A 15,520-nucleotide genomic window follows, 5' to 3' on the forward strand; every position below is an offset into this window, starting at 1 on the left:
ACATTGGCTACATTGTAGGAGGAGAGTTATATGTAATTTATGGTAACAACTGATTTTTACCTTTTATTAAAAAACATAAGACTGTTTCAAAACCATACATGTAGGGAATTTTCCTTTAAACAGGTAACTGTAATGAATAGGCCCTGGTACCTAAAGGAGTACACTAGAACACTGACCATTATGACTGATAAAGCATATTTGCAGCTCAAGTTTGAAATGAGGGGTCCTTGGTGCTCTATGAGCTTGGTTGTTTTTTTGTAGATTGTTCATTACCCCAATTAGGTAACATCATATGACTCATATTTTATTGGGTAATGAACTGTCTGCAAGGAAACAACCAAACTCACAGAGCACCAAGTACCCTTTATTCTGACTGAATTAAGCCACTTGCTTCTGCTTGCAGTCTTATTTTACCGTTTAAAATAACTTAATACTAATATATTAGAGAAGTGAGAGGATAAATATTTTTGGAAATTAGCCTGAGTAAATTACATTTAGGAATAACCTGTTCTAGGAACTTGTTGAATAAATTGGAAATAGTAATTTATTTGCAATTGCAATTCTAGTTGTACATTGTTGTAATTTACTTTGATTATATTTAGTGCAATAGCATGCCATCTTCTAGCATTGTTGCTTAGATTTCCAAGACATCCATTCATATTTGGATCTTTAAATGATAAGAGTAGATGAAAGAATATATATTTTGTATTTAAGACTACAGTTTATTAATGAGGCAGGCTTCTGCAAAGTTTCCATTCAAACGCACTTGTATATTAAGATCAGCCTTCAGAAGATTGCATTTATATGCAAGGCAGTGGGAAGTTACCATAAACCCATTTATAGTTTTTGTGTCTAATGCAGGGTTGTTTTTTACCAATTCTACCCCATCAGGAGTAAACTATGCTGTTCTCACTTTTCCTAAATTTTAACCTACAAACTGTCCCTTTGCCATTAGAGAAAAATGGAAAATAAGGTTTCTGTGATGCTAATGTGACTTCATTAAAGGTAAAGTCTTAGTTTTGATTTGAGATTCTAATACAGAATCAGCAGCTGGTGGTTATTTCTGATGAAATAACTTAGGTAAAGGTTGAGACCTCTTACAGGGGGTCCAAGCATTTTATTAAGTTATTGGTAGTAATGGAATCTAAATTAAATGATTGATTCATTATATTTGTTCTTATTATACCAATTAATGCCAAAATGACTACTAGATTTACAGTGTGAAGGGGGTTAATTCAATAACACATAGTACTAAAAAATGCTGTTAGCAATAGATCGATTTTCCTAAACATTTGCAACAAGAGCGAAGCGCACTGCCCGGCACTTCGCGAGTTAACTAGAAACCGACGTTGGGGAAGTAGTTCCGGCCCACCCTCCCTCTCCTCCCCTTCCTTGTCCTTTGCAAGTCGCCTCACCATGGGTGTGGAAGAGAATATCCTTGCGCAGGGTTGCTAAGGGTGAAACTTTTCATTTACTTTGCTCACTTTGGGCCAGGGAGAGGGTGGCTTCAGGTTTCCCGCGGAGGGAGGGAGGAAAGAAAGGAAAGAAAGAAAGAAAAGAAGGGCGCTCTCCAATCAATATCCTCTCACCCCACTTCTGATTTGGCCTATAGAGGGGGGAGAAGTTATCGAAATAGCATGCGTACAGTATAAAAATATATATCGAATATACCACATCAGCGCTTTGTGAAAAAGAAACTCCCTAAAATATCTGGAAAGAAAAAGAAGCCACCAAACCACCTTTCCTGGTGCTGAGGAAAAAAAAAAGGAAAAAGGAAAAAAAAAGTAAGTAAATGCTTATGGCTAGACAGGGAGAGGGTGGGCATAATAGAAGAGTATTCCCTATAGTCATACCATTTACATTTCTGTTTGAAGAATGCCTTTTTGACCAAGTTTGCCACCTCGACAGCCTTGCTTTTTCTCCGCTGCTCCTTTATTAAAGGGCGATTTCATCGGGGCCTCTTTCAGAAGCCGCCGCTCTTCCAAGTCGGGTTCTGAGAAGTCATATCGGGGTTCCTTCTCCGCCCGTTCCCCCACCCCACCCCCGGTTCCCTAGGGGAGAAAAGCTCTGCCTTTACAAGAAAACCTTCCCTTCTAGTAATATTGTTTCCCTTAGAACCAGCAACATTGCTGATATTACAGTATTAGTTGGAAGGGCGAGGAAGTCTGAAAACCATTTGGCTTGAACGACTGAAAAGACTCCAGTTCACCATTTTGTCTTCGTTCATTTTATTGGAATCGTGACCCGACTATTAAAAAAAATCCCTATAAAACAGATTTCGGTTTAAAGAGAAAATACTGCGAACGAGCCTGTATTTTTCGCTTTTTCTTTTAAGGATATGAAAATGGTAGTGAATATCAAATAATGGAGGTGGAGCGAAGGGGGCACAATGGAAAGTCGGGGGATAGAGCTAAGGAGTTTAGTTCCATTTAGCTTAATCCGGATCAATGGCCAGCGCGGCTTTGTCTAAAAAGTGGTTCCATCCCTTTTATACTCGAATTTTCTCTCCCCGCCGCCTCCTTATGATTTCGTATGTCACAAACACAGACCGGGGAGATTAGGGTTCCCCACCTCTGTCCCAAGGTTTAAGAGAGGTAAGCTCCTTTCCCAAGGAAAAAAAAAAGGCTGGACTGTGAGCCGGAGAGGCTCAGTCAAACGAAATCGCTGTAGTCGTTCCCGCAGCAATACTTTCTGGGCATCAAAAACGCACTTTCCGGTTTCCATCGATTCCGTTCGTGAGGTAAATTAGACTCGGCATTTTCCTTTGGGCCACAAAGAGATTCTGGGGCCTAATCAGCGCCTTGGACGCCGCGCAACCCTGGGATTATTTGTTTTCTCCCAAAAGAGAGAAGCGGGGATGACCCTTTCAGCCCCGAAGGGAGTTAGAGGTAGTCAGTCGGTTGAGCAGATTGGCTTTTAAAGAAAATGCGGCCAGCCTTCCGAAAGGAGTTGGGCTTTGGGCTGCCCTGGGTTTCTTCTAGGCAGGCGGTAAAAGGTCAGGTCTCAATAACCTTCACTCGGGCACGGACTTTTTTTTTGTTTTCTGCCTTCGGAAGGTTTTGAATGTGTATTTATGCGATTCCCCTTAAGAGGGATTAGGGCCACAAGTGTATCTTGACACTTGCATGAGCGAAACGGAAGCCTCCGCGAGAGGGCCGGCAAAATAGCTCTCTTGCTCTGTGGTAAAAACGGCAAAGTGGCTTCTCTGCTCCCAAGGAAGGCTACATCTCGAGACTTGCTCTGCCTCCGCATGCAAAAGCTTGGAAGGAAGGGTGGGGATGGGGTTTTAGGAAAAGGGTCCATCCTGGGGGTTACTTCCAAAGAGGGAGGATTGCGCTGGGGTTTGGGTAGATCTCTCATTGGCCTCCAGCAAAGGAGGAATTGAAAGGGTAGAGTTGGGGGGAGTAGGAGCTGCTGTGCTTTGCCAAGTGCCTGAGATTTACTCAGCCGGCCTCCCTCCTGCTCCATATGCCTTTCCGCACACCAGAGAAGAAATCGGCGATTGTAGCTGAAATGCGAATATGGCCAAGAGGGGGGGTAATTGAGCAATAGAGCGCAAAGGGCGCATGCGCCATGGAAAATTTTACACGGCTTAGCTGAGCAGGCGCTCGCCTGGGCCAGCTTTGGCGCAAAGCAAATGGAGAAGGGTAGTTAAAAGACAAAGTAGGTCACTTACTCGGGCGTTCCATTTTGTAACAGATGCTGAATTCATGAGGTAGTACGGCTTCGGAGACACCCGAATTGGGAGGAGGCCAAGAAACTGTTCGCAGAGGTAGGGTCATTAGGGAGGCTTCATCAGCGAATGTTGGCAACTGCGCCGGAGGGGGAGGGGCAGGCAAGCCGGCCGACCGAGACGTTTCCGGGGGAGGGGGAGGAGGTCCCTCGGGAGAAAAACAGTACATCAACTTCGCACGTGTAGGGAGGCTTGGGAACGAGTTGGTGATTTGGCCATATAACCCTACGGAGGCAACGGATTTTGGCAGAAGAAATACTAGATTGGGCAGTTGTGGTTCCAGAACGTTTCTAGGATTCGCCTCTCTGTTCTTCATTAGTCTTTAAAGCAGAGAACTTGGGTTTCTATAAACAGCGGATTGGTGTGAGGAGTCGGTTGAACCAAGGCTCCTGTTCTGTTGAGATGTCTCCTACAAGCATATTTTTTAATTGGTCAATGTGGCTTTTGTTTTTTAAAGTACTTATGATCATCAGCCTAACAAGCTACTCAAGATAATTAAGAACATTTTTTTAAAAGTTGTCTAATATTCTGTTGAGTAAAAAGGTATTTTACTCAATACTCTCTGACTGGGCAACTATACTGTCCTCCCAAAGAAATAACTATAGTTTAACTGTTTATATGCAAAATCATTGAGTAATATGGAGATTGTTATTTAATTTGTTGTCTCATGGATATAATTTTTATATGCAGAATAAACTGCAATTATATTTTATATTCTAAAGATAATTGGCTATTCTGAAATAATTTTAATTTTATTATTGAAGTTCTATAAAAAAAACCCCAAAGATTTAATTTGTTATTAGTCTCTGAAGTTGTCTCACTTGTTTCCAAATTAACAATCTTAAGGATTAAGGAATTCTAATGAATGCAAGTTTCCTTTGCTAATAATTAAAGCTGTGGCATTATTTTTTTCTTTTTCAAAAATTGCTGTACCAAATTTGGAGGGTTCTTTTATATTTAGTGATTTTTACTGATTCTATAATTTGAATATACTAAAATATCCACAATATTGTGAAGGGTCCTTTAAAAATATTTCTTGGTACTGATGCTGACCACATTCTATTCAAGAAAAATTCAAAGCAAAATATAACATCCTTGAATAGAAACATAATGCCAAGTGACTTGGGCTGATTTGACTTGCTGCCTTTCTGTTACTTGATCTAATTACTATTAATAGATCATTGTGTAGGTTATTATTTATTTCTTGGTTTTCAAGACCAGATTAAAACAACACCGGGCAGTTTACAATTTTTAAAATAATATTTTTTTTAAAAGCACATAACATTTATGTATATTTTAGAACAAAATGGATTTCTTTAGATCCAAATATTGCTGTTCTCATTACATTTATTTGGCAGTAAGCCCCTTTGAATCTGGAGGGATTTAAGCCTAATTATTCAGAAGTGAGCTCAAGGTGATTTGCTGCCTGTCCTTGAGAAAGTGGCAAACAAGAAGAATTTTTTCTGAATAACATTTTTCTTTTTGTATGTTTCTTTAGGATGATTGGCAGGATAAATCTTTAGTCATAAATTATGGTATGCATGTTATAGACCATAGCCTTGTGGCCCCAAAATTAAAAAAAAATTCACAGTCATAAGTTACTTTCCTAAATGTTCTAGTTTCTCAAAACAATAATTCACAAGACACAGATACAAACCATTTTGTATACTTGAGCTGATGTGTTAGTTGGTCTTGCCTCCCAATTTAAATAGGCATTTTCCAATAGCTTTGGTACAGCTTATCATAGTTGCTCCTGGAGTACAAACTCTAAGCTTAGTCTTAGATTCTGCTATCAGAAATAATTTTATGGCTATCCCCATTCAGATGGAATTATTTCAGAAGAAGCTCCTGTTTTAATTTGCGATAATATGGGTAATCCTCAATTTACAACTATCTGTTTAGTGACTGTTTGAAGTTACAACACCACTAAAAAAGCTGATTTATAAGCATTTTTCATACTTACAAACATTGTAGCATCCTATGGTTACATGATCAAAATTTGCTTGGCAACTGGTATGTATGTATGGGGGTTGCAGTGTCCCGGATCATGTGATCACCATTTGCGACCTTCCATCAAGCAAAGTCAGTGGGAAAGCCAGATTCACTTAACAAGCATTTTACTAACTTTATAACTGTAATGATTTTCTTAACAACTGTGGCAAGGAAGGGCAAAATTCACTTAACAACTGTCTTACTTAACAATGGAAATTTTGGGCTCAATTGTAGTCATAGGTCCAGGACTACCTATATGCTTGAAGAATAGATTTTTTAAATTCTTGTATATATGCTCCCATTTACATTTTGATGCAAAGCCCTGCTTTATATTTTAAGAAATTTGCTGGGTTAAAACAAAGGCCTGTTTTCTCTAATATCTTAATTTCCCACAATGACTTAACTAGATACCTATGGAAAGTCCACAAACAGGACATGAGGGCGGTCCTCTTCTCATTGGTTCACAGCAGCTGATAATCAGAGGTATGCTTCATGTTAACCTGGAGATAGCAAATAACCTCAATTTAATAGCCATTTATCATTTATTCTTCATAAATTTATTCCCTTTGGCAGTCTCTTAGTATTCATTTTTTTAATTATTGGAAGAGGAGGATTTATTGCCCATCTTTCTATCACTTTCCAACAAATGTACAATTCCCATACCTATCAGCTCCTTAAATACCAGAAGGTCAAGATGAAAGGAATGACACTGGAGCATGCATTTTTATCTAATTTTCACAAATTGAACTGACATTTGAAGGATGCTGTCTCAGATTACTGTTTTGTGGGAAATTCCATAGTTTAATTACTGTAAGAGATGATGGTTTATTAAATACATCACCTTATGTCCTTTTGCCACACAATTTAATATGCTTTCAAGTATTGGTACACAAATGCAGTTGCAATTAGAAATGGCAGATATGTTGGCACAGATGTCTAAGAATGAGATTGAAAAAAGACAATTTTTCTTCCTGGTCCTCAATGGAATGCTGTTCTAGTCCCAGGTTTTCCGTGGGCTTCTAATTTATCAGAAGAAATATTTGCCATAAATCACCATATTTGTTAGTGCCTTATTGAAATTCAACTTTAGTATTCATTTTTTGAATATTTTATGGACCTAAAGCAGGCTGTTGACTAAGGTGGCAATTTAAAACTGGATCTGTTACATTGCAGGTAAATTGATGATGCACATACAATCCTAAATTTAAATAATCTTATAAATTTTTTCTAGGCACTTAAGAGTATTTATTATTGGATAGAGTAAAACAATATGAATTGAAGTATTGAGAGACAACAGCAAATCATTTGGTAGTGTAACCCCCCTAAAAGAAGAGAAGTTTGGTTAAGAATTTTTTAAAGTAGTCTGCATGCCATACAGAAACCTTTAAAAGCATCATTAGATATTTGCATCTTTAAAAATGACAGTTTAATTGGACATTCCAGTAAGTACTTGTTAATTTCTCTCCAATACTATTTTTTGTTTATATGAAATGATGCTAATGAAATAGTTTCAAATATTTAATTGTTTGCTATTAGAACAACAGGGATGGAAGGCATCACAATTTGCATCTCAGTTTATCTCCTTAAATGTATTGAACTGCTATATCTAGTAGCTTAAAATGAAATTTAAATGTAACTTTGACTGTTACATTTAGTATCAGAAATTCAGAAGGTAGGTCTATCAACACATCAACATACCATAAATTGGGAGCTTGTGGTAAATGTGCTTATTTACACTGCTCAAAAAAATAAAGGGAACACAAAAATAAGACATCCTAGATCTGAATGAATGAAATATTCTTATTAAATACTTTGTTCGTTACATAGTTGAATGTGCTGACAACAAAATCACACAAAAATTATCAATGGAAATCAAATTTAGCAACCCATGGAGGTCTGGATTTGGAGTTACACTCAAAATTAAAGTGGAGAAAAACACTATAGGCTGATCCAACTTTGATGTCATGTCCTTAAAACAAGTCAAAATGAAGCTCAGTAGTGTGTGTGGCCTCCACATGCCTGTATGACCTCCCTACAACGCCTGGGCATGCTCCTGATGAGGTGGCGGATGGTCTCCTGAGGGATCTCCTCCCACACCTGGACTAAAGCATCCCCCAACTCCTAGACAGTCTGTGGTGCAAGGTGGCGTTGGTGGATGGAGCGAGACATGATGTCCCAGATGTGCTCAATTGGATTCAGGTCTGGGGAACGGGCGGGCCAGTCCATAGCATCAATGCCTTCATCTTGCAGGAACTGCTGACACACTCCAGCCACATGAGGTCCAGCATTGTCTTGCATTAGGAGGAACCCAGGGCCAACTGCACCAGCATATGATCTCACAAGGGGTCTGAGGATCTCATCTCAGTACCTCATGACAGTCAGGCTACCTCTGGCGAGCACATGGAGGGCTGTGCGGCCCCCTAAAGAAATGCCACCCCACACCATTATTGATCCACTGCCAAACCGGTCATGCTGGAGGATGTTGCAGGCAGCAGAACGTTCTCCATGGCATCTCCAGACCCTGTCACGTCTGTCACATGTGCTCAGTGTGAACCTGCTTTCATCTGTGAAGAGCACAGGGCACCAGTGGTGAATTTGCCAATCTTGGTGTTCTCTGGCAAATGCCAAACATCCTGCACAGTGTTGGGTTGTAAGCACAACACCCACCTGTGGACGTCGGGCCCTCATACCATCCTCATGGAGTCTGTTTCTGACCGTTTGAGCAGCCACATGCACATTTGTGGCCCGCTGGAGGTCATTTTGCAGGGCTCTGGCAGTGCTCCTCCTGTCCCTCCTTGCACAAAGGCGGAGGTAGCGGTCCTGATGCTGGGTTGTTGCCCTCCTACGGCCTCCTCCACGTCTCCTGATGTACTGGCCTGTCTCCTGGTAGCGACTCCATGCTCTGGACACTACGTTGACAGACACAGCAAACCTTCTTGCCACAGCTCGCATTGATGTGCCATCCTGGATGAGCTGCACTACCTGAGCCACTTGTGTGGGTTGTAGACTCCGTCTCATGCTACCACTAGAGTGAAAGCACCACCAGCATTCAAAAGCGACCAAACCATCAGCCAGAAAGCATAGGAACTGAGAAGTGGTCTGTTGTCACCACCTGCAGAACCACTCCTTTATTGGGGATGTCTTGCTAACTGCCTGTGCTTTCCACCTGTTGTCTATTCCATTTGCACAACAGCATGTGAAATTGATTGTCAATCAGTGTTGCTACCTAAGTGGACAGTTTGATTTCACAGAAGTGTGATTGACTTGGAGTTACATTGTGTTGTTTAAGTGTTCCCTTTATTTTTTTGAGCAGTGTGTATCATTTGTATCTGTACAGAACATACTGTTCCAATGTTAAATACCCTGAGTGTCTGAAGATACCAAGTAGATAGATAGACAGACGAGGGGGGAGCGCAGTGTGTCAGTGTAATCATTTGGTGTTGTGACATAAAAGTTTAATGTTTAGATCAATCGATGCGGTCATTGGGTGTCATGTGACACAAGTTTAATGTTTTATTGTTGTTATAAAATAAAAATGTTTCCATGCTATTTTGAAGAAAAAGAAATTGGGTAACAACTTACAAAATGAAATTAAGCAGTTCAGAATTTATATTTCTTATTTCCCTAACTGCTCATCTCTTAGACAAGCTCTGGGCAGTGTACAATGTAATAAATAAATGCAGACCAAATATAGCATGTATATAGGCTAAGATACATATTTTTTGGAAGCAATAATAGTACTCAGATCCAGATTGAGTTATTTATTTACAAGATTTATATGGCCGCCCATTCACTCTTAATGACTCTGGGCGGTTTACAAATAACAGTGATTACATGACTAGAGCTATAGTTTTCAGATCAGGAGAAACAGCATTCCCAATTCTTTTCTGTGCAAATCAGCTCTTACCTGGAAGACTTGCATTTAGTTTTTGAAGCTGCATTTTAAGAAGTACACAGATAAACTGGAATGTGTTCAAATGAAGTAAAACAATACAATTAATGTGGAAAACGAGTCATCAAAATTATGACAAAGGTTTAGCCAGTGGATCATAGATTTGAATTAAATCACTTAAAAAAGCTCTTTTCAGTATAGTAACATTATATATTCACACATGCATATGTAAATATATAATTTGCATCTATATTGTACATTATAATCAGCACATTTTATTCTTTTCCAGATATCCTGGCTTTCAAAATCTCAGATAAATAACACTTGGCACATGAGAAAAAGTAACCTGAATTTTTTTATTAACTTTGGAGACAGCCCAATAGAAAAAAGAAATGTAGTGCCAGTTTATACACTCAAGACAGTAATGCCTATTTTCTGATTTCTAAATCACTTTTATGTCCCAGTTCACAAAATCCATAAAATTATTTAAACAAAGTTGTATATTTGATTGAAAAATCAATTTCTTAATATCATAATATCATTCTTAATATAATATCAATATAATATCATGTATGAATTTGAAATCCCATGTAAGAACCATAACAATAGCTCTGAAATTACATACCATTTAAGACATAGCAATTGCTTTAGCTAATTTTTGAATGGTTTTAAAACGGAACTATTGCTCTAATAATATTAAATATACCATACTTAGTCCTTTTCTTCCTTTTCTCTTTTTCCAGGATTGTTTGGCGCCAAAATCCATTTATGGTTGTATCCTTTGTCTATTTTTAATATACTGCCCTAATTTGCTTGCTGTAAAGGGAGTATGCATCTAGAGATCAAAGTTGCTCTGAACTTCATCATCTCATATCTGTACAACAAGCTTCCACGGAGGCGAGCTGACCTGTTTGGTGAAGAGCTAGAGAGGCTGCTGAAAAAGAAATATGAAGGTCACTGGTATCCAGAGAAACCTCTGAAAGGTTCTGGCTACCGTTGTGTTCACATTGGAGAAACTGTGGACCCCGTAGTGGAAATGGCAGCCAAGCGGAGTGGACTTGCTGTAGAGGATGTGCGAGCCAATGTCCCTGAAGAACTCAGTGTTTGGATTGATCCCTTTGAGGTCTCTTACCAAATTGGCGAGAAAGGGTCAGTCAAGGTCCTTTATCTAGATGACAGCGAGGGCTGCAGTGCAGCTGAATTGGACAAGGAGATCAAGAGCAGTTTCAATCCTGATGCACAGGTGTTTGTACCTATTGGAAGCCAGGACAATTCCTTGTCTAATTCTCCATCACCATCTTTTGGTCAGTCACCTAGCCCTACATTCATCCCACGATCTGCTCAACCAATTACTTTTACCACTGCTACATTTGCTGCCACAAAGTTTGGCTCAACTAAGATGAAGAAAGGTGGAGGAGCTGGAGCAAGCACCAATGGTACAGGGGTTCCACAGCAGCCACAACGCTTGGTCCGTTCACCCACCAATAGCTTGCTGAAGCACAAAGGCCTTTCCCTGTCTATGCATTCTCTGAACTTCATCGGGGGCAGCCCAGCCCCTCAGTCTCAACTCTCTCCCAATGCCAAGGAGTTTGTTTACAATGGTGGATCACCAGGAGCCAGCAGCCTCTTCTTTGATAGTGCAGCCACTGAAAACCAGGCTGGTGCCATTCCTCCTGCATCACAATTCAGCGCCAGTAGTGGCAGCAGCTTTGACATGGCTCAGGTTTTTGGTGGAAGCACCAACAGCCTTTTTCTGGAGAAGACACCCTTTGTGGAAGGACTCAGCTACAATCTGAATGCCATGCAGTATCCCAATCAGTCGTTCCAGCCAGTGGTTTTGGCCAACTGACCATCCTATGAGTATTCTGGGGAAAACCACTTCCAAAAAAAAAAAGAGAGAGAGAGAGAAAATAATTAAGAAATATTTGAAATCTTATAAATATAACTTCTTGGAAAGAGATGAACCTTAACTTGTTGTGTCATGCCAGGGAGCGCTGCTGAAGCACTGATTCTTTTTAAAACTTGTATTCTGTGCTCTTTCCTACCTATTGTATGTTCAATGAAAGAGGCTATCCTTGGCCCAGCAGTGGTTGGAACCAGAGTTACTTTATTTAATCTCCCATGCTGCTTATTGAAACTGGTCCTCAAATATGCTTGCTGTAAGGATGGCCTTGTTCAGGTGCTGTCATGTTCTTCATACCCAGATGTCTTGAATTTTCTCTGTTTTTCAGGTGGCCTAGGGTAGGGATGGGGAATGATTAAATACCTCTGGTTGTATAACATCTCAAGCAGTTCCCAGGGAGACTTGTGGTTTGTTTTCATACATACATAAATACATACACATATATATGTGTGTGTGTGTGTGTGTATATATATATGAGAGACATAGATGGTGGGTTAAATTAGTTAAATTTCTTAGAACTCTCCGATTTTATAATCCTAGAGCAGAAAACAAAGTTTCTCTTATGCTAACTGGTGATGACAGGGTTTTGTAGTGAAAATATTATTTCCCTGGAAATTCTTCTTATCTAGAGGATAATGTGACATCTGGGACAGTATTTTGCCTCATGCTTCCTATAAGCCTCTTTTCTTCTCTAGTCTTAAAAGCTAGATTGTGGTGGTTTTAGGGAAGTTCAGTCCTGTTTGCTAATAATATGACAAATAGAACTCTATGAAAATTCTTCTGACCTGCAAAAAAGAATTATCCTTGTATATTGCACTCATTCTCAAGAGTAAAGGTGAATGTTTTTTTTTTTTTTTTTGGTGTTTGTGCCTGAGCAACATCTGTTGATGTTTCTCTGGATTAATCAGTTGGAAATTTTGCCAGGTTCTATGCTCTTCTGATTAGTAGCTGATCATTTAGTTACTAGTTCTCATGGAAAACATGGTTCTCCTACTTTCAAATATTATAAGCACTACTTTTGACAGGGATGAAGGAGTTATTGTGTAGGCTATTCTCTGAAGGAATGGTTAGAGAGTTTGCACTTTGAATTTCACATCTCCTAGGACTTTTGACCAAAAATGTTACATTTTTCATTAGAAAGGAATCAGGTATTCTTGTATAGAAGAGTACCTCACATACCTGTTCCAGCTTGAAGTTGTTCCATCTTAAGGCTCTGCATCAGGGATGAAGTGGGCTTGCCATAGAATATCCAAGTGATTTGAATGTGAAGAAAGCGTTCACTGATAGAAATATAAAGTCTGTCATTATTGTTGGTGAGCTAGCAATCCCAATTGTATTCCGTATTTCTCCTTTTTTCGACGGGAGAGGATGGCAGGAAGAAATAGACAATAGTGGCCTTCTAATGTTGGTTTTTTTTGCAAACTAATTGACAGAATTTGCCTTAGATAGGAAACGTTCCCCATCTATGCCTTATGGAATGATTATGAGTCCCAGAATTTACCTGGCTATGGTAATAAGCAATCTTTTTAAGGAGTTAAATGAGTGAGCAGTGAAGATAGGAAGAGGAAACTGGCTGTGGAATCCTATTTAGGCAGTTTTACATCCTCCATTTTATGCTCTCTTCTATAGCTCAGTTTGGGTTGTATTAAATCTTGCTTCTGTAATTTCTCTGGCAAAGTCTTGTCAAATAGATAAGCTAAAATATGTTCTTCTAGAGCTTGACTTTTTAAGTTTCCCTTCCCCACTCCCTCAACCTAAATTAAGGGTTCCTTGCTAGAATATATATGAGCCTTAACTTCCAGGTGCACCTATCCTCCAGAGAAGGGTAACTATTTTTAATGTGTTCAGTATCATGGGTGTAGTTATGGGAAATGTTTCCTACCTAGGCACATTGTGGGATATGTAGGATATTTTAATATTCCCCTAAATTTCTTTGTTTCCTCCCCTTTCCTGGGATGAGGAAAGAAGACACTAAAAGTATATTGAGCACTCTGCCTGTTTTCTGATGCACTTAGTGGATGAAGAGGGAAAGTACACAGAAATGGAAAGGCAAAACTGCATAGGGCTGAAACTTCAAACCTGAACAAGACTTACAAACTGTTCAGCTTTCCCCTTGTTCATGCTTTCCCCTTAAAGTACCACTGCCACCCACTTGCCCCTGTGGAGTGTATTGTAATGTAGACTGCCTAGTTATTACACTGGACTTGAACCACATCTTCCTCCCTGATAGAGACTATCCACCCAGCCTAATCTCCTCTGTTAATTTATTCCTGTAGCAGAGAAAGATGCATACCCTTCTAAGGTTTAGAATAATAGGGAGGAAGTCTCACTTAGCACCTGCAATTTGCGATGTTTGACACTGCTTTATTATACCTATTGCTTTTGGAAAAGAAGTCTACATGCACAAGGAAGAAGGGGGAAGGGACCAACCTCTATTTCCTAAAGGAACACTTAATGAACACATAACTGTGCTTCAGAAGCATTTCCAGTGCTGACAACAATAAAACTCACGGCCTCTTTTTTGGTCTTCTTGTCTCAAGAGTTAGATGTTTGGCTTCAATTTTACTTTTAAGACCTGCACTAATTTACCTGGTTTCATAGGAAGAAAAAAGAATTTTTTTTAATTTTTATTTTTATGGGTTTGTGTTAATTTTTTGTTGTCTGTTTATATTGAATAATTTGCTACATTTGTAAAATGTAAGAGGTATATATAATATATGTATATTTCTAACGTACAAAATGAAACTTTTCTTTTCAAAAATTTTTCTTAGAGAAAAATATTTTTTCAGGAAAATTTTAAAAAAGTAGTAAAAGCTCCTTTTTCCCTTGCTTCCCTCCTTCCTGACCCTTTTTGAAGAGTGAATCAACAACATGTGATCTAAAGTGGACAGATGAACACAAAGAGGACATAATTATGTATGTTTTTTAATGCAGAGGTCCATGCTGTTCTTGTTCGTCTCTTTGGTTTTCTTGTTTTTGTTTTGTTTTTTACAGGCAGAGGGCCATTGAGTAGGGATTCAGAGGGGGTGGGGTTCTTTTTTTCTCTAGCAAAGGAGGAATACAATCAGCGTTTTGTATTCAGAATGTTGTGCAATATTTTGGAACAGGACATTGGCATGTCTAAAGATATAGTTAAAACAACAAAGGTTGATCAAATCTGTACAGTTTCTATTGTTCCAGATTTTTTTAAGTTTGTATTAAAAGCATGATACATAATAGCTTCTTGTCCTGTTGTTTGTACAAGCACATAATGTTTAAGGATGAAGAACAAAACTTTCTTTTTGGATTTGAAAATAGACATGATTCCACATAGTACTGTGGTATACAGGATTGTGGAAAGCCTGGAGGAAAAAAAAATTGGCTCTTTCTCTGCGATGTTCCCCAGAATAAATGAGGTCTAGTTTTAATATCCCCAAATTGGGCTTGTTTCTGTTAATTAGGATAAAATCAATAAGTCTGAAGTAAAACTAATGTATGACAATTTAAAGTTTTACAATTGCATAGTTTAAAAAAGGTCAAAACGTATACATAACCTATATTTGTCTCAAATATGTCTTTTTTAACAGCAACGCTTTGTTTATATGCAACTACGCTCCACCAAGTTCAGCAGAGTAAAAATTCACATTTTGTGTGTTTTCATGTGATCTTTTATAAAGAGTTCATTATGTTGTTGAAAGCTTTGTTCTCTGGACCAGATTTTCTTTTTTAGGATTTCTCCACTTAAAATTGTGGTACTTTTACTTGCCACATTAAAACTATCCTGTTACGAGAGTAGAATGAAAACCTGAATTCTGTCCTATGCCAGGATATATTTTTTCCCTATGGAGGACCACTAGAAGATGAATAGTGGGCATGGATATCCCCAAACACATGGGGATATCTTCCTGGCTTGACAAATACTTTTTTTCTTTGACAGTCTTCTCCCATGCAGTAGGTTACTGAACAAGATAGTTCAGTACTTACTGGTTACATAACATCTTACTGAACAGAGTAGGTCTTG

General features: G+C 38.9%; 1 protein-coding gene across 5 annotated transcripts; it reads left to right on the plus strand.

Moving 5' to 3' along the window:
• The first annotated feature begins 1,468 nt into the window (after window positions 1-1,468).
• TOB2 (transducer of ERBB2, 2) lies at window positions 1,469-14,738 on the plus strand. Of its 5 annotated transcripts, XM_026694793.2 has the most exons (4): window positions 1,483-1,784; window positions 3,700-3,772; window positions 6,133-6,208; window positions 10,361-14,738. In XM_026694793.2, the coding sequence occupies exon 4, from the start codon at window positions 10,447-10,449 to the stop codon at window positions 11,464-11,466; it is 1,020 nt and encodes a 339-aa protein (XP_026550578.1). In that variant the 5' UTR covers window positions 1,483-1,784; window positions 3,700-3,772; window positions 6,133-6,208; window positions 10,361-10,446; the 3' UTR covers window positions 11,467-14,738. The 5 variants fall into 5 exon arrangements, with proteins under 5 accessions (XP_087824385.1, XP_087824383.1, XP_087824384.1 ...); XM_087968259.1 differs by lacking the exon at window positions 3,700-3,772 and having other exon boundaries at window positions 1,469-1,784; XM_087968258.1 differs by lacking the exon at window positions 6,133-6,208 and having other exon boundaries at window positions 1,482-1,784.
• The last annotated feature ends 782 nt before the right edge of the window (window positions 14,739-15,520 follow it).

Source organism: Notechis scutatus, chromosome 6 (assembly GCF_049901735.1).
Source record: "Notechis scutatus isolate UNSWTSFEM ecotype Mainland chromosome 6, rNotScu1.2, whole genome shotgun sequence".
NCBI lineage: Eukaryota > Metazoa > Chordata > Lepidosauria > Squamata > Elapidae > Notechis > Notechis scutatus.

Bases quoted from the DNA above. Each gene is read 5' to 3' on its own strand.
- TOB2 (XM_087968259.1), top strand. From the start codon at position 10,447: ATGCATCTAGAGATCAAAGTTGCTCTGAACTTCATCATCTCATATCTG.